The sequence below is a fragment of the Cataglyphis hispanica genome, chromosome 26, assembly GCF_021464435.1.
Source record: "Cataglyphis hispanica isolate Lineage 1 chromosome 26, ULB_Chis1_1.0, whole genome shotgun sequence".
Taxonomy (NCBI): Eukaryota; Metazoa; Arthropoda; class Insecta; order Hymenoptera; family Formicidae; genus Cataglyphis; species Cataglyphis hispanica.
In genome coordinates, this window is record NC_065979.1 from 1,931,331 (window position 1) to 1,951,557 (window position 20,227).

At 37.5% G+C, this 20,227-nt stretch overlaps 2 protein-coding genes across 6 annotated transcripts in view; one reads left to right on the top strand and one right to left on the bottom strand.

Moving 5' to 3' along the window:
- Window positions 1-20,227, bottom strand: part of LOC126858560 (zinc finger homeobox protein 4-like) — a 363,658-nt gene that overhangs the window by 208,176 nt on the left and 135,255 nt on the right. For all 5 annotated transcript variants that reach the window (XM_050608973.1, XM_050608972.1, XM_050608970.1 and 2 more), the window contains one exon: window positions 1,880-1,922. The gene's annotated coding sequence lies outside the window, so the exon portion shown is untranslated. The remainder of the gene's footprint in view (window positions 1-1,879; window positions 1,923-20,227) is intronic.
- LOC126858609 (uncharacterized) overlaps window positions 6,277-20,227 on the top strand; it is a 170,537-nt gene continuing 156,586 nt past the window's right edge. The window contains exon 1 of the mRNA XM_050609092.1: window positions 6,277-6,490. Within this exon, the coding sequence (XP_050465049.1) occupies window positions 6,446-6,490 (45 nt within the window). The 5' untranslated portion in view covers window positions 6,277-6,445. The remainder of the gene's footprint in view (window positions 6,491-20,227) is intronic.

The window sequence follows — 20,227 nt, forward strand, 5'->3', positions numbered from 1 at the left end:
TCTTTTATCATAAAAATAATAATATTTTCTAAAGTTTTAAAATAAAATATTAGAAAAAAATTATATAGAGAAGCCCACTGCGTTCCGCTGTAACGTATATTTATATCCGTGACAATATAATGTGTACGACATTATCTCGCCGATCGAAAAATTATTCAACGCCGAGAGGCTAGAGCGTTCGCATTTTCCGCCACGTAGTTTATCAACGCAGATAATTAGCGTTACTGCAGGCTCTCGGATGCGCCTCTTCGCAAATAGCTTCGAATCTCGCGGTTCATTAATTTCGAAGAATCCACGTGCGCGCAGCCGCTTCTCTCGCGACTCCACGGAAGCGTTATAGTTCGTGCAGTGAAAGAATCCGTCTCTCTCTAGCCTCCGGTGATAGGCGATCAAATTTGAATTGCCGATCGCATCGATGATCGCTTGGCACGATGGGAAAAAAGCAGCGATGCGTATCTAGTCGCTCACCGGCGATAGTTATGTGCGTAACAATAGTTATACAGGGTGTCAAACATCGACTGTATTATTTCTTGCAAAATTCGCAAAGAAATTTGTAGAAAAATTAAGAACATATTTGATATAAATAGTGCATATACAAGATTTTTTTTTTTTTTTTTTTTAATATATAATTTTAAATAAGTTTTGTAACTTAAAAATTAAAATTGAAATATATATATTTTATTATACATAACGCATATTTTTTATTTATTTTTAATTTTTTCACAGATATACCCTGTACCTATATTTATTCGTTATTCATTTTATAGCGTAAATGCAAATCGAAAATTAGTATCTACTGCGATTGCGAATTTCTATCGAATTACTAGCCGAGAATTGCGCATACGATATGTTTAACGATTATTATAGTAAATTAAAGCGGGATACGATAGTAGCGTGATACCGAGTGGCAATATGTTATTTTAATTTAAAATTACGCTCGTGATAATGCCACGCCCACGTTCACCACTTGCCAACTGGCCTCGGTGCGTGTGGTGCACATACGTACATGGGAATGCATATCGAGTACACGCCGCGGCGCGTCTTCGATTCCGCGAGAAGGTGCCTGGAATTTGAATGAATAAGCACGGAGATGGTGGCGCAAGTCGAGGGAGGAATAGCAGAAAAAAAGATGAGCGCGGCGGTGAAAGAGCGAAGATGAATTATGGAGGAATGCGGCGAAAGATGTTCCGCGTCTCGATTTCCGCTCACGCGTTTTTTTTCCCACAGTTACCGATAAGCGACTTCCGTAATAACTGACAATTTTAGAAAGAAAAAAAATAAGTAAAAAAAGATTGTTCTCGCAGCTTTAATACTTTGTTGAATCTTGTAATATTTGTTGTTACGTGAAGTAAGAAATTATTTTACGACAACCGAACGTTTCAAGGGAAAATTCAAATAGAATGTTGAATTAAATTATTTCACTGATAATAAACGATAGATTTGTATTTCCACATTTTCTTAAAATTTTGAGCATACTTGCAGCAAATATTCAAAATTCACAAATCTACTAAACAAGATATGCAAAAAATGACTTGTATACATATGTAAAATAAAATATGTAAATAATTCAAATTATATAAACTCAGTTCTTTCGCTATTTGGCAATTTATTTTCCCTCTCTCATGAAAAATTTAAAAGATCTAAAGATATTATACAAACACAGCCTTTATATTTTTTTGACACAAAACAACCGAAAACGAACGATGGAAATTACATATGTATGACATAATATGTTTGCACAAGCAAGAATTTTGAATCGACGATTTGAATAACGAGTCCTTCAAAGCTCTGACTCTTAGTAAACTTTTCCTTTTATATTTATGAGAGACCATAGGAATGTGTATTACATAATATTATAATTCAAATCATTGTTACTTACCGGCACGATGCGCAACAGCGAAGTCGTGGCACACAATGTCGATCTGCAAAATATAATAAAAAATGTATGAAAATTAAAATAATATCTAATATTTCGAAAAATAATTTTTAACGTAATTAAATGTTTTATTTATGCAAATATTGAAGAAAGTGAAAAATTCTCCCAAAAAGAATTTTATGTCAATTTTTATGTGTGTGTAAAATATAATATAAATACATACAAATCTTATTCTTACATATAAATAATCCAAATTATTATAAATCTCTTAAGCAATGTTAAGCAAATGTTTAATATAAAGATTTTTTTAAGCCACATGTTTTAACATTTCACGATACCTGTCGAAAAGACTGACTCATTTTTTTCACTCCAACTCTTTTAAATGAAAAATCGAGTGACAATTTTTTTTTTTCAAGTACATAAAACATGAGTTTGAAAAAACCAGAGAGAAAACTCTTAGATATTTATCACTCTATTAATATACTTGTATTTTCGACTATTAGAAATTTGACAGAATTGTCATGTGTACTATACTAGTGACACAATATCGGTTCCCTTCATTTCCTTATCTCTGTATTTAACGATGTTAATAGTTACATATAAACTCTATAAATATATATTTGACATGAAAAAAGAGATAGAAAGAAAGGAGGAAGAGAGAGAGAGAGAGAGAGAGAGAGAGAGAGAGAGAGAGAGAGAGAGAGAGAGAGAGAAGAGAGAGAGAGAAGAGAGATAGAGAGAGATAGAGAGAGAGGGGAGAGAGAGAGAGAGAGAGAGAGAGAGAGAGAGAGGGAGAGAGAGAGGAGAGAGAGAGGAGAGAGAGAGAGGAGAGAGAGAGAGAGAGAGAGAGAGAGAGAGGAGAGAGAGAGAGAGAGAGAGGGAGAGAGAGAGAGAGCGGAGATTGTAAAAAATGCAAGCAAAACAGAGAGAAAGAGAGCTAATATTATCTATCGTACCGTAATATAATTCTGTCTGTAGCGATGACAGCATTAATTCCAGCGATGGACGTAATTCCGTTCTTACGACAATCGTGACCTTTTTTCCGGTATTCCCGATACATTTCTCGGCGCTCACGCTATTACACGCACACGCGTTTACTCGGCGCAGGCACACAATTACTTACTCCTCGTATAACTTCTCGGCAATCTTATTTCTTCGAAATCGCGAAACTATCGGATTACCGACGACACATGTATATATATATATACACAAGTATCTACGAATAATAAAGAGTGCGGCGCCAACTTCACACACGTAATCAACGAAACGATCGTATCGTTCGCGATGCTTCTTTCGGCACTCGCGACACTAATTACACGTTTACTTGGAATCTCCGATGGTACGCGTTTTACTGAGAATATATTTATTATCAATAATCGAAAATCGTCATTCGATGACGCGATTCTTACGACTGTAACGTCGTACCGTGATCCTTACGATCGCGACGATCAACTGATGCTGTTTCTTCGACACTCGCGATACTCGATCGCGATGACATCTGTACCACGAGCGTCGCGACGCCTGAAATGACAGCGCACAACACTGTACGCGAGCGCGGACAAACATATCGACTTCTTTCATTTAAGGCAGCACGATATCCGAGATTTCAACTTTATAAGTGATATTCACCGTGTAAATCGTTCGTATAATTCCTTCGCTTATACATGCATCGACTATAGTACGTGAATATGCAAAATAGTTTTTGTCACTAATGACTCGTTGCAATATTCATTAGAAACTTGATGAAACCTGACATTCTCGATACTATTGTACGATAGATTGCGTAAATAACGCGACGATTGTGCGTATATTATAACTTGATAATGATAAGAATCGCGGTAAGTTGACGATCTAACCCTCGCGATCGCCTAGGCAATACTAACATAAGCGGCAGAGTCTATTCCAAAAAAATGAGAGTATACAGATCTCGCGAGGGAGGGGCGGAGTGGGGGTAGCCGAGTCCGGCCGCTTTGTTTATGTATGACAACGCGGTTACAAGCGAGCTAATTCGGCATACACGTGACGCCGTATTATATTACATCGAACACGAGACTCTGCGAAGCGAGATAAGCGCTCGTTTTTGAAAAGAACATAAATCGATAGATGGAAGGAATCGCAAGAAACAGTGAATATTTTACCTTCTTCAAATTTTCATCTTTTTACAATAAAATAAAAATTATTATGTTAATAATTATTAAAAAATATTCATAAATATAATAAGTATTACAAGTGTTTGTACAAGCTTTCTTTCATTTAAAAATACACATAATTACTTATTAATATTATAATGTAATTACCTATTAATTTTCTATAAATCTATTCCACAAAGACAATTTATAAAATGACAGATGTCGAAGTGAACCAGCCAGAATCTGAAACGATGTACAAATGCGCTTGACAATATGACGGCTCGCTTGTTTTATAAAAAGACTAAAATTTTTAGCCAGATTAAAATAATTGTTTATATCATTTAATTGTAATAATTAGAAAAAAAATGATATTATATCTCGCGAATATATAGTAATAAAATGATAATAAATATACGCCATGAAACATGCGGAGATCATGTGACATTTAACTCGTCGCTGCCATAGTTTAAAATATTTAACGTACTAGAAAATAATATCATACAGATTGTATTTGTCGCTTCTATATTTTTCGAACTAATTATTAACGAAAGATTGACGTATCACTTTTCGTTACTTGAAATATTTGATGCTAAAATTCGTATGTATTATTCCGCGCTTTTAAGCCGAAATTAAGAGCAAGCGTCGTTAAGGAAACTAACGAAAACTGTCGGCTACTAAAATAATGATTCATAATTCGTATTTTCCTATTTGAAGTATACAGCTATCGCGAAATATTTGTTTCGCGACGTAGCGCGTGACGTCACAACATTCGGCGCCGTGGCTGTTTATACGCAGTCACCTTGTCATTCGCGACGACACTCGGGCAGAGGTAATGTCGCAAAGCGTTCCGTGTAACGTCGTATTGTATTATCTCGCTAAATACGATCGCGACCAAGTATTAAAATGTGCTCAATGTGATTATTCTCTACGCATAGATTATCATCCCGCGAATGATTAATCTTCGACACTTTGCATCGAAGCGACCCGTGCCGCCTTATTATCTTTCGATATACGATTATCAATTCGCCTAATTAATTGATTTTTGCGATTAATGACTCGTAATCAAAGACGTCTATTTATGGAAGATAATTCGCGCAACTTTTTCGGTTGATGTAAAATTCAAAATGATAAAAGACGAGAATTGCAAGTCCTTGTTTCATTGCAAGATTTATGCGCGATAATTGCGTTTTAATGGTGCTTGATTTTAAAAATATATCGTAAGCTTTGTCGTAGATTTAAAATAATTAATTTGCTGATCATTTTCGAAAACGCGAATAATACACGAATCAAGTGATTGAAGTAACAAAAACTGATAATACGTACGTGATTCGTTATTAATTTGGAAAAAAGTAAAGAATAAATCCTCTTAAATTACATGGAATTAGTACATCGTTAAAAAGCATTGGATAATTATTGATGATCTTATAATTACAAGTTACAAGTATAGCAAAATCTCATTGAAAAATCAAATATTGATAGTGGCTGTTTCAATTAGTGTAATAATACTTTAAAATATATATTATATTATAATATTGATACACATAAATATAAATTTTCTGATCTTTGATGAAATCTTATGTCGTGTTATATTGAATTAATGATGTCACTGATTAAAGCAATGACATTATCATTAATTCAATTTAAGAGGGGAATATTCTGCTTAATCTTACTTCTCGTTATTAAATATTTCGTGCTGGCAATGAAATAATTCTTACACGATATATTTTGGCTGTGTGTATTTTATAATGTTTAGCTTACTACACGTTATTGTTTATACGCGGACGATTTGTTGTCATTCGCATGTTAAGACTCGAGCGGAAAGTAACGGCGCGAGCCGCTCCGTGTATCGTTTTATTATTTGTCAAAATATCATTTCTTGCGATTGTAATTATAATTAAGGATTGACAATTAAGCAAATCGTAATAAAAAGCGTGATAAAAAAATCAATATTTCTATTTGGCGTAAAAATTCATTTCTACATTAGCGTTTAATATATTGAAAAATTTATTTTATGAAATTTAATCGATCAAAATCTATCGCGCAAATAGGTAACAAAGCAATGATATATTTTTGGATATTACATCTTGCAGACATTTATCTTTCAATTTTAATTCATATATATATATATATATATATGTTTATAATGCAAGGTCTTACTAAAATACTTTTTCGTTATTGACAGATGTGGCATGGCCGCTAAGTAAGTGACGCGTGAATTGTGAGTTTCGAGCAAATCGCAGCTTTGTTTTTTTTTTTGGTGTAGTTTTCGTATTGTTTACATCGTAATATACTGAAGTGCGCGATTAATATCGGGAGTGTCACGCAAAGTGCGCGCGATTGTCATTCTGCTAAGTAATGTGCGTGCAGTTTTAGTTAATTTCGCAATGACAATTTTCGAAAATGAGTGCAACAAACCTAGAAGATAAGAAGAGAAGATAAAATGATAGTCTGGGAGATTATCGAGCAACATCGAAACAGCTGTCCCGTGAGTAACGATTTATTCAATTTATTATTTATTAGTCGTTTATTATTTATAATTGTTATTTATTTACAAATTAATTATTCCTTCACATTAGCGGCACTGATCTATTCTAAATCATCGTATAATGTATAATGCATATAAAATATTCCAGAAATTTTATACTGACATATTTTAAAAATTTGCAGTGAATTATTTATATTTAATGATTTTATATGTGCATATGCACATGTATAATATTTCAATATTGTTTAATGCTGCGCATGCTTAAAATACTTTCAAGTAATAAAAGGATTAAAACAGAATTCCTGACAGGAAGCTGCTAATGCAGGATTCGTTAGCGGCTTCTGTAAATTAATTTGATGAGCAAAAATGTAACGTTATATGTATAGTTTGCCAATTTATATAGTTTATGGGATAAAGCGGGATACTCGGAAAATTATTGAGAGTCTTGAAGGAATACGACAGCGATTAATGTGACAAGTAAAAAGTCCACTGATTTTAATAATAAATTTTAACGTACGTTATTACCAGTCTTTTTAGCGAAATATATTTTCGAGCTTGGTATTTAAAAAACTCGGCCGTAATTAGTGCTAATACCTGTCGTTACATCATATATTTAGCATCTGTAAATGCGGTTCACTCGACGTTAATAAAAGGCGAGTTTCGACTGTCAACATGCTTCGTCGATCTATTTTTTTATCCGTTTTTCTTTTTTTTCTGCTCATACAACGCGATCGTAAATATCACATGCTATCGTTCGTAACAAAAATGGCATGCAAATCTTTGATCCAGCTATCTCGGTGCTTTGATAAAAATAAAAAAAAAAAAATAATGAATCATTCATTGCACAGGTAACTGCACGGGAATCAGAGCAACAATGTTCGATTATTAAATAAATAAATAAATAAACTTTTAAGTACCGCTTACGCCGGATGGAACGCTCAAAATGGATGTATTTTGTCACATGCGAATTTTGCTTTAATTGAATAGTTTGCGATTTTTTAAATCGCGAAGTTTTCGAAAATATTCACTTATCATTAAATCTTGTGTTGCGATTTCAGCTATATTAATTGACAGTTTCAATTTGTTAAGCAATTCTGGCTTTCCACATCATCATATGTATCTTAATCATGTGATGTAAATATTAATAGAATAAAAAAATGATTAAAAAAAAATCATTCTAATATAAAGAAGAGTTATGATTTTTTACATTTTATTATTCTCTATAAAAAAAATTATTGTTAATAAATAGAGAAATAAATTATCAACTGTCTGAATTGTGACAATTGTCAATTTTTAAATATTAATATATCTGAAAATTAATATATTCCAAAAACTAGAATATTATTTACATACTCTTTTATTTAAATCTTATTTTCTGGTCATCCTATATTAATTTTCAACGGCTGGATCATCGGTATCGCTCGAAATTTACGGCTTGCGAAGTATGAGCTATAGTGTTGCTATTCGAGAAAGGCCACTTCCGGCAGGCCATACGCGTCCCTAGTAACAAAACCGAACTATAGACCCGCTGAGCGGGGGTTCCCCGCGATATATCTGACAAATCAAAGAATATATACAGCAGAGCGAGCCCTTTCGATTTCTCGGGATAGGAAGAAGGGTGCGCCCGAAGATTCGGTTATTATGATGGAAGAAAGGGTCGATCCGATTGGGCATGGTATCGGGGTCCAGGACCCCGGAAACAGGTAGAATCCACGACACTGTCCCAGATTTCCCTTTTCACCCCTGCGGGCCGTACATAAATCGGCGGACGAACGAAGGTGCGGCGCGACCTTTTAAAGACCGCAACGTACTTTAATTGTATCAGCGAACTGAAAAGGTAGAGCGGAGATGAGAGCCCGGGGGATAGAGGAAAAATGGGAGGGGAGGGGGGCTCATCGTGTATCATGTATTTTAAGGTATTTGGGTCATGCCTGCGAGGGGTAGTATACGGGCACTGTTTCTATTATTGTCTCTCAAAAGGGGCGCCCCCCCCTCCCCCTTTTTCCTTCTTTCCGCTTCTCTCCATGAGTCCCCGGGATCCCCTTATCCTCCTTCTAATTCAGCATCGTGATGAGGAACGGATCCGCGTGTGCATTCATTCCGTGGGCCACATCGAGCTCATCGGGAGTGACAGAGTTTCGCTCCCGCGGGATATATCTGTCTGGGCCAGTCGGGCATCAGGACAATGGCCCGAATTAAGGGTGTTTATGTGTGGGGCATGAATGTGGGAATATCTGGAATGGAAAGGTAGAGAGAAAGGTGGTGCGACTGTATGTCGCAGGTATGCATGTTAATATCGACGAGAGATTCCACGGTCTCGTTATTTCGAGCAAGGATCTTCTTCTCAATAAGAGGGAAAGGGAGAAAGTAACAGTCTTCCCATGATTCACGAAATCAATGGTCGTGATTCGACGGTTGGTCCTCGCAATCTGACGTTCGATTTTTATATTTTTCCGCGGCGGCTTCCGGCCCGATACGGTCCCCCTACGTTATTACGTTCTTTCTCTTGCCTTCTCTCGTCTTTTCCTCTCTCTTTCTCTCGAAGGGAGACAGGTATCCTCGGTGTTCAAAAAAAGGGGTGACAAGTGTACCAGGTCCTTTGCGAAACGACGCGGGGAAGGTAAGACTTGTAACGGGCGCGAATCTAGCCCCTCCCGGCCAGAAATTTGAATTTGAATTCTGTTCGCGGTCGGTCGCGTGCGGTCACGGATCCTGAAATTTGCATATGGCCGGCACGTGAAAAGGGGATGACGAAGTGGAGCGCGCCTTTTGTGAACGGCGATACGCTCCGGCGCGCTGAATCTCGGAGACTAGATCGCCGATCGCAGAAGCTTTGTCCTCGTGCACGACGGTTATTCCAATCGAGCGGGGATGTGACTTCTTGCTGCGTTGGCACCTTTGTCAACCGGTGATAGGATTTGTGCCTTTTTTCGAAAGCTGCCGGTTTCGCGAAATCGCGAAATTCGATGATTAACTTCATTTTACACATCTCGTGCTCGGATACTCTAAATAAATATGTAAAATATTTATAATTTATATTTATTATTAATTTATACATATATATAATGACAAATATATATATATATATATATATTTAAAATAATTAAAATCAAAATATATTTTCATAAATAATCAAAATATTCATGGTTTCCGATTTACAATTAAACATATAATTAAAAATAAATAAATATATTTAAAAATAATTAAATATAATTAAATATAATTAAAAATGAAAATAAAAATTTGTAATAAAAAATATAGTTATTTTCATCGAATAAATTTCAAACGAATAAACGGATAAATTGTATTTAAAAAATGGGCGTGTTATGTAAAATGTTTCTCTAATCATCTCATCTCTCATACGAGTGGCTCGCGCATTCACCATGCAATGTAAATAAATCATTCGCTCAAATACCATACACGACAAAGGCATCGTCACATCCGGCTCGTGTCGGTCGATCGAAAAAATTTGAATATATTTTTTTCTTCCCGTCCACACGAGCCGCGCACTTTCCATCCGTTTCGCACTGTATAGCAATTCCCCGTTGCAGACACGTGTCCGACGAAACGTCGATTCTAATTCTAATCTCCGCGCAAGACGGATTTAAATATTTTTCTGTTCCCGGGGGCGTCGATCCTGCAAGCGCGCGTCCAGGATGTTAACCAAGGACACGCGACCGCATTTGAATCATATTCGAAATCCGCCACGAGCCCACCGGCGATTTGCATTTTCGTTTCTCATTTCCACTCTTAGAATCCACGCGCGCTGCTTTGCATGATTTGTTCGCATCTTAGAGGCACGAGTCTCCTCTATTCACGGCCTCGAATCTGCCTCGGATGAAGGAGGGATGTTGCATAAGTAGCGGCATTTCGAGCATAAAAAAATGGAGATTTATGTAATATACCCAGGGGGTCGAAGAAACATTGATACATCGAAAGGCAGGATAAAAGATAGAGAAGTCTATCTAGAAAATTTTTATTTAGAAATATAATTAAATTAATCACATATGCTGTTTAAAAAAATTTTATTTTATTCTTATTTAATATCTATATTTTAATGTGTTTGATTTCAGATCTTTTATGAAATTTTTCGCATAATTTAATTAATTTATTATTATTTATATATATATATAAAAATTTTCATATTATTCATTTTTCTGCGATTTAAATGATAATTCGATTTATATGCAACAAACAAAAATATCATAAAATTATTAATTATCTATCTAACTTAAAAGACGAGTTAAAGTAACGCAGATAACGTCGATAACGTCGTAAAGCGTCTCGATTCAAATCCACCCAGTTATCGAGAGTGTGGAAGGTCCTAAACGAACTGTTCCCCGACTTTAATCGCGTCCGTCGACGTCGCTCGGGATTTCATTTTCGTGCGAATGGGAAAGAAGAAGAAAAAAGGGGAACGGGTCAGCTTGCTACAAAAATTTACCGCGATCAACGGGCTCTGGGTTTACAAACCGTGAATGTCCCGAGCTCTCTCTCTCTCTCTCTCTTCCCCTTATCGTGTGCAACACGCTCTTTCGCGGCGGATTCATCGATAGCAATAACTATCTATCGATAGCGCGATTTCGCATCCCAGCCCCCCCCCTCCCCTCCCCTCTCCAGCAATCCTCGCGGGGCGAGATGGAGCCTACCTTGGCCAGTCTGTTCTCGGATCTTTCCCCCCGCGGCGATTTTTATCGCGTTAACGAAGTTCCCGCGCGCCGTTTTACAACCGGCACGGAAGATCGCCGGATGACGATAGTAATAATTGTCGCGCGTACGATCGATCGATCGGCCATTTGGGCGTTTCTCCGTGGTCGTCTTCGCGAGATTCCCCCTCCTCCCCCGCCCCTGCTTTAACGGCTGCGCGATCCACGGACGTTGGTTTCTGACGATTATGGAAACCCGTGGGTGACAATGATAATAATTGTACGATCGTACCTGCATCCGAATGGCGTTGCGGAACGACGCGCCGATTTTTGCGACGATCGTAGAAAAGGGCCGTGCGAGATTCATCCCGACGAGAATTCGTGGGTGAGAGTAACGATTTTAGTTTTACTGCGGGCCTATTGACTCGCGATGTGATTCGCCTGTGACACGTTGTACTTTATACGCAATACGACAGTTGCATGAAAACATGCATAGCGATGGCGAACAACCATTCTCTCTCGCGAGCGATAAAGATCCTTTATTTGCGAGCGGCGAGCGTAAAAATCTCAGACGCTCAATGACGTTATCTTGTCTTTAAGGATGTTTCGTGTCTATTTTCGAAATGTCAGGAATTTGAGTGCAAAATTGTAGAGAATGTTCTTACATATGTTTGGGAACTTATAAAAAAATCCTGAAGCGATCGAAAGTAATGAGGATTTTAATTTGCAGCGAATTAAGGGTGTATGTGTCACATATGGAAATATTAAAAGCATAAAAATTTCATAGACCGTTCTCAAAATTAAATTAAATTTCTCAAAATGAGCACAATTCTCTCAAGAGTTTGGAAATTATTTAAGTTTAAAGTTACTATTCTTATGGAGAATCGCACTTTTTCACAAATTTGGCAAGGAAAAAATCTTCCCAATGAAATAAAAATTTTCACATCTAAAATTATTAGAAATTTCATAAATATTATTAAAAAAAATTCTAATAAATATTTGTGCAAAAACTTGATTTAGATCCATTTATTCGTTTAAAAATTATTTACTAAAAATTGTAGACAAATATTATCTGTCCCTTTCTCTCTTTTTGCAAATTACTCGTTTTTTTTTTCTTATTGTTTCTTGCAGTTGATTTCACGGGATATTCACGATCAAAAGTTTTTGCCATAAATTAAGAAAAAGATTAATTACAACTATTTTCTTTAACGAAGACGTCAAGCTCCGTATTATTTTGTGATACTTTAATTCTTTTCATAATTCGGATTAATTTGTTTGATTTTTCAAACAGTATGAATGTAAGAAATAAATTTTTTTTTTTAATTTTGACAATTTTTTTGCTATTATTGTAGAGGCAAAACATCCTTATTTTGGCTTCTTGTCTAATGTTCATGTATTTTCATCGACATGCATTAAGTAATCCGAGTGAAAAATGTATGGGACATCTAGGTATGTAATTAATAACGGGTCCATGTACAGCAGAATATTTATTTGGGGACTTTAATTGACAACTTGTTTAATAAAAATATTTTTTGTAATCCTTTGCCGTCACACTTTTGTGTTTAATGTTTCGTAACGCCTGAGAAAATTAAAATCGAGACGTTATACACGGTGGCCTTGTTTACAATAGCCACTACCTTGCCTTTGCATAACGGATTGTTATGGTTTCATCTGCCCGAAAGTAGGCCCCTGAAAAGAGCGAGAGTATAGAGGATATAATGCAAAGCGGATGAGAGTGAAAAATCAAAATGATGCAAATGATCGGGCACAGCTTGGCACGAGAATTCTCGGGCGATATTCAAATTTCGAATGGTCGCGTGTCATTGAAGACGGCTGGAGATTTATGCGGATGGCACGGCTTTATGTGTTGTGATAATAAAATTAGGAATGACGCTGCGTCTCGATCGGAGGATGCTCGATTATGTACCTCAATAAAACGGATCACTTTTGCATCTTCGATGAAGGGTTTTCTATGAGCTGTTGGCAGATAAAGGTAAACGCGGCGCGACACGTGGACCTTCAACCTGGCGACGGCGACGACGATGACGGTTGAAATCGATGCAAATAGTCTGCGCGTCCGTGACGAATTTCGAATTATGTTTCTAGTTTACGATCGTGCGCGGCGGCACGCCTCATAAATATTTATTAGAAAATATATCTGTCCGTAGGTCCTTAAATCTATCTTATCAAACATCCGTCATCACCGAACAAGGCTCGATATAATCGATAAAAGAAAACTATTGTCTTTTCCCGATTTTTAAATCGATCATCGACACTAATCAAAATAATAAAAACCGATTTTCTATAAACTTGTTTTTCCATAAATTTCTTTTTCTAGAAATTTCTTTTTCCCTTGTTATAACAATATTTTTTTTTAGTCACATTTCGGATCTTTTTTCAATACAGTTACAAAATATATTTCTCTCTCTCTTTCTCTCTCACGATCGTAAATAAATTAAATCATATAAAATTATAATATATAATAAATATATTATAAAATATAATAATATATAATAATATAAAATTAAATAGTATAAAACTTTAAAGGAGAAATTTTTTTCTCATAATAAATATAATAAATGGATAAATTCTTTAATATATAAAATTAGTTAATAAAATATGACTAAAATGCCGCGTATAAAAGAAAGTGAAAAGCAAAAAGTCATAACAATTGATAGACGGTAATAATAGGTGTATCCGTGTTCTATTATTATCAATGTCATCTCAATAAGCGATTTTACTATCGCTCGTTTGTTAGATACCTCAAGTGGAATAAAAAAGGAAGTGGCAAAGAATGGATGCATTTAGGGAATGCGCAATTTCAATAAACACTTCTAGTTCTCCGCGCTCGATTTAAAGAAGGGAAGGAGAAAAAGATGGCACGATGTGGGTGAGGCGATTTTATAGGCTGGACTGCAATACGACATTTGTAGCTTCAAGTCTCGTAGAATCGGTGATATAACACGAACGTTCACTTGGCGAAAAAGTTGCGGCGAATCACGAAGCGCTCGAGCGAGGTGTACTCGTCGTTTCCGCGGTTATATTTTTTTAACGGAGCAACAAGACAGCACAAACAAATTTTACATTGCCAACCCTAAGGATTTTACGGCTTTATATCGCATTCATTTCTACTTGTGACAATGATGTTTCTTCAAGCTTTTGATGACCACAAATTTTTACAGTCCGATTTAACTGTCTTGTGGGTGAAAATTTAAAATAGTACAACTTAATATAATAAATAAAACTGTATATTAAACTTTTATGAAACTACCTTGACTCGATAAATATATGTAAAATACAAGTTTCGGTATCGCAAAGCGCTGAGGAAATTATGCAATGCGTATAAAATTATTTCAGCTCCTAAAGTGTATCAGAGAATTGATAAGGCACCTTAAGATTCGAAGGTTTCGTATATCAGTATTAGATATCTTTGTTCTTGAGATAATCGCGGTTCAACGTCAACATGACTGATTACGTCCCGCTAGCGCGTCACATTTGCATCAGAGAGATTATCATCTGGATACTCAATGTCTCGAAAATAAGGACTAAAACATAGAACTCGGAATGCTCGATTGTATTCGGACACTCGCGTTTCGTAAATTAAAACTTTGGCATGAGTGTGTGTGTGTGTGTGTGTGTGTGTGTGTGTGGGGGGGGGGCACGTATATGTGTACACGTACAAATGCATCGGCGTCAGTACCTCTCTTGGGGAATAAGTAATTGTCTAACAACGGCAAGTCCCTCTACTCCCGCGATCGTCGTTTACAGTTTTGCACCATGCAAACGGCCTCTTGAAAGCTTTACGGATTCTAAACACGAGATTCTCTGTCGAGTTTCTCGCGATGCACCTCGCGGCGCATTATTATTTACTTTTGCCTTCGACACGGTAAATAAATTTTACCGTGTCGATAAAAATTGTGCAGTTAAAAAGTTTCCGTGCTAATAACAAATTCTTATTATTTTTATTTAATAACAAAAACAATTCAGCTATCAAATATATTTCCATTTTAATTTTGTGTTTGCCTAGAAAAAAATAGAAAAATTAATGATTCTTTAACTAATAACTCTTTACCGAGTGTGAGAAAAAAAAAATTACAAATGTTATCAACAAAAAGTACATAAATACGCAAATGATTATTTGACGATATTACTGCTACAAGATTTAATTGAAAAAATTACAAAATACATAATAATAAAATAAATCGTACAATATAACATCATATAACAAAAATTGGGATAAATATAAAGAGGAATAATGTGTAAAATTACGATAGATTAGAAAAAGAAAAAGAAACAACATATCGTGAAGAGACAATAAATGTGTATTTGTTTAACATCAAAATTACGATGTAAAAAAATAATTTCTATTGCGTTACGTGGGCTAAGGAATGCAAAATTATCCCAATAAAGCGAATTACATTCTCCGATGTAGATGAAAGGAACGCGACGACTGCGGTACCTTCGATTTTCTCGTTTTAACACGCATATGTGCGGTGGGAAACGCGCATGTACTTAACCCGAACGTCAGTCGACACATCATTCACATGCTCATTTTTTTCAATTAAATCCGGTAATTAGGTAAATAAACCTACCTGTCAATGTATACGCGCAAATAACTCTGTAGCCGCGCATAATTACGCGCTGTCACGTTTGCGTAGATGCGTGCACACGCGGTGGGAAGATGCGTAGGCTAAGGGATTTTGCCTTCACTCGCTTCTTCTCCCTGCTAAAAGCCGCATGTAACGCTCGGAATTATTGATTCACGCGTGAGAAGACGCTTGTCTCTTCGAGAGAGAAACAGAGAGATACATAAGATAAGAATTTTGGATGCGATGATCTTTTCGAACGCACTCATTTTACGATATCCTTGTCTCGTGCTCCTAAGAATTTTCCATCCTCGACTTACGTCACTGCAATTGCTGACTTACGTCACCAAATGTTTACAACATTGTGCAATTACTTAGATCGGTATTCCATGATTCTACACCTACCTTCCGACTATGTTCTCAAAGGGCAATACGCACACATATGTACCCTACATATATCCGGGACCTCACTTTTACATACGTGCGTTTTCACATGTGCACGTCACGTTGCAGCTCGGATTAGGTTCAGCATAATGCGCGATCGTGCAGCTTTGGGGGCCTGGAGGCGCTAACATGAAAATCGTATGGTAATAGGGTACCGCGGCTTCTCCAGCAAGGGGTCGAGTTGTGTGTAGGAGCCCAGTAAGTCTAGGTTTCTTCCTAGCATTAGCGAAGACCCAAGACTAGAATGGGAGAGGCGGTCGAGGAGAGGGGCACTCGGAAAGGTGCGGAACAGGGATAAGGAGGAAGAGAGAAGATACCGAGGAGCCCTCTCGAGGAGAGTCCGTGGGCTCGCGTGCCTCTCATAATTATACGCTCGAACTCGAGTCTTGGAAGAGAGAAGGAAGAAAGGAGACAGCGAGACGAGAAGGGAAAGGGGAGAGGGGGAGGAGCGGAGAATATCGAGTCTGCGGTTCGACAGGGTCGGAGTTGACCGGCGTCTAATCGATTCGCCGCCTCGACATGGAAATTTCTTCGAGGAGCGTTCCCGCAGGGCTACCCTTCTTCTGCAACACCTACCATCTCGCGCAGAGCTTCTTCGCGGTCTTCCCTCCTTCCTCCCATTCCTCTCTCTCTCTCTCTCTCTCTCTCTCTCTCTCTCTCTCTCTTTCTCTCTCGCGTCGTCTCCGTCTGCTCTGACCGCAGGTTCGATGATCCGACGTACTCTCGTTGCACAGATTAGTGCCGCTTCATCCAAACGTTTCGTGATCTTCCACTCACACGGTGGATGTCAATCAGCTGATCCATTTTGTCAATTGACAGGTTGGGTTGGCAGTATAAAAGGCTCAATACCGATGTTTTCAGAAAAATGTAGTTAAACTTTATTTGCGTGCTGAGAGACGAACTTGTAATCCTCTTTTTTGACCTCAAGATATATTTCCAGTTTTAATATCCGTAACAGAATTTATAAAAAATTTAACTTATTTTATCTTTCTTATTTTATTTTTCTTATATATATATATATATAATTAGGATCTTTTTAACAATTGTTGAACAAATAATATATATTATTTGTAATTAAAAAATTATTATTTATTTATTATATATATATAAATAATTATATGAATAAAAATATGTAATAGATTATTCATAAAATGCTTACAAAAGCTTTCGTTTAATTATTTAATGATCATTTTTTGTTTGTAAAAAAAATTATAAAAAATTGAAATGAGGAAACAGCTGATTCACGCTGTACACAAATCATACAATAATATAGCAGTTAATTCTACTTTCTTGTTTTGCTAATTCTGAAGTCTCCGATATTTCTTGAAATAAACTTCCGAGGTAAAAGACGACGAAAAAGAAAAAGATTACAAAGTATCCATCTTCTTATTAAGTAGCGGTATAATTACGGGAATAAACTAGACGCTTCGCGTCGCTTAATCGATCCGCTTTCTTCGAATTCTCAGGCTTTAAATACCTCATTACGTTTTGCGAAGGTTTACGAGCCGCGCTGTCCCCGATTAAAATGAGCGCAATGAAACAAACGCTTTTAAAGTCACGAAGGCCATTTACATTGTACATAACGAATTTCGTGACTCCGCCGCGAGCACGAAGGAATGAAGACAAGGCGGCGCGCAGCCCTTAAAGTTACACCAACGAAACCCCCATGAACACCAAGCATTTTCCTAAAGTAACATTATAGTCCGCAATTAAAGCGCAAACTTCAAATAGATATTAAAGCATTTTGTCGCTCGCGGACCGAGGTAATTAAACTTTCATATAACAGTCTCGAAGTTAACTCGAACTATAATTTTCATTTCATTCAAATGTGTACCCTTTGACGTTAAATCGAACAACTCGTTAATTTAAAAAAGCGCATGATAAAAATCCGATTTTTAAATCTGATTTTATCATTTAAAGGGGGTAAGGTATTGAAAAATTCTCTGTTTCGCCTGAAAATCACTGCGCTAAGTGTACTTCGCCGCAGCCGTGAGAGCAGTACATTTGATCAAATCGATCTGACGCGCGCGAAGACAAAATCCGTCTCGCGTGCTGGCTAATCGAGCGTAACGTCAAGAAAGGCAAGGGGGTAGTGGAGAGTGGAGGGGGGGGGAGGGAGAGGAAGGGGGCGACACCGGGGGCCGATCCCACGCGCATGGACGTTTACGCGGAAATCGGAAACAAGGTTCCGGGACAGTAGTGTCAACAGATCTGTCCCCCTTGTCCCCCTTGTCCCCTCGCCCCCTCGCCCCCTCCCCCCCCATTCCCCATCTCATCCTTCGATAGGTCCCTTCTTGTCCGGAGGAAGTAACGGAGTAGAGATCGATCGGTGGTGAGAGGGAGGAGAGGGAGGGGAGATGTGGAAGCGGGTTGACTCGATGGTCGAGCCAAGGGTGGATTCGCGATCAAATATTAAGTCTTATCTGGCGCCGCTTTACCCAGAAGTCTCCTTCCCCCGCGCCCGCTCGCTTTCCACAACATTTCCCTCTCGCTCTCGCCGCCTAATTATCCCCGCCAGTTTCCTTCGTCGATTTCACCGCACCCTCCTCCTATATATCCCCCTCCCCCTTTCTCTCTCTCTCTCTCTCTGTCCTCCCGCATCGTAGCCGCGACCGATCGGTGAAACCACACACGTTGGGTATAGAATACATAAAAGTACCTAGTTTCATCCCGCTTCGACTTTATCACGCTCTTTTTCGTCCCTCTGTCTCTCTCTCTCTCTCTCTCTCTCTCTCCCTTTCCACCTTTCCGGCACGCTCTTACCTTCGATCGCTGGACGTTAATAGCCACCGCTAGCCTCGCCACTTTTTTCGCCCTCGCCGGATCGTAATTAAGAGCCCGCGCAAAGATGGTGCGAACGAAGGACGAAAGACATTGCGTCTTGAGAAAAAGTTTTTCCTCGGGTATATAAAGAGTATGGCGTGTATGGGTTTTGCCGTTGGTGAACGAGCGAGGTATTTGTGCATCTCGGGAGGAAGAATAGACGACTCGCCTGTAAATGTGACGACATACATATTCATTATCGGGCGCTCGTGTATTTCATGAAACTTCAATTGGCGCGCGAATTCATATTCGCGGGGGAGAAAATATTTCATACTTTTGTGTCGCGACGCGAGTGAAACGTCATGTCGCATTAAATATGTAAACTACGTATACGGCATGACAATTGAGCTTGGTCAATGCACTCCGCGATATAGATTATTAACAGGATCCAATATACGAGCTTCAGACGCGTCGCTCCAATTTTTTTCCCGAAACATTTACAACATATCTGTCGCAATTAAGTGTAGGTTATTGACTTTAGAAAATAATAAAAATAATAAGATATGTAGCACACACACACACACACACACATTATTGTAAAAGATTAAATTTGATGAAGAGAGTAGGAGAGAGAAGAGACTTGTCATAATAATTATTACTTAATATTCATATGCTTATATAAAGTATATGCCATATTAAAATCCTAGTTGACATTTTCTCATCGTGTATTTAATTATAAATTAATTTGACATTGAGAGAGACAGATTTACAATACCAAAATGATAAATCTAAAAAAGCATACAAAGTAAGAGAGAGAGAAAGAGAGAAATAAATAGCAAACGTCATTAGCATAGTTGGACATGTGTTTGTCCAATATTATCCCAATTTACATGAATAAATTTGTGCAAAAATTAGACCACGCATATAAATTAGCTATCGCAGTCTCCTTCACATAATTAAACAGATAAAATAACTATCAAATAAATTGTCGAAGCATGATATACGCTTAGATCTTGCATTAATTTCATGCCATCGATGTAGGCACTATTACTTGCCCCCATTCAATGTACATTTTTTGGATCGTTCGTTTCATTCAACCGGAATTGGAATCGCGTATTCAGGGGAAACAAATGAGATGGCTTAGCCAGAGGGTCTCGTTGGAGAGAAACGAAATAGAGAAATGGCAATGGCGTCCTCTCGTTATGCGAAAACGAGGGCGAAAGCGTTTCGAGGATTGCGATTCGATTGAAAATTCTTTCGGGTCCCCGAGATGCTTTTGCGTTTCGGGATTGGTTGGC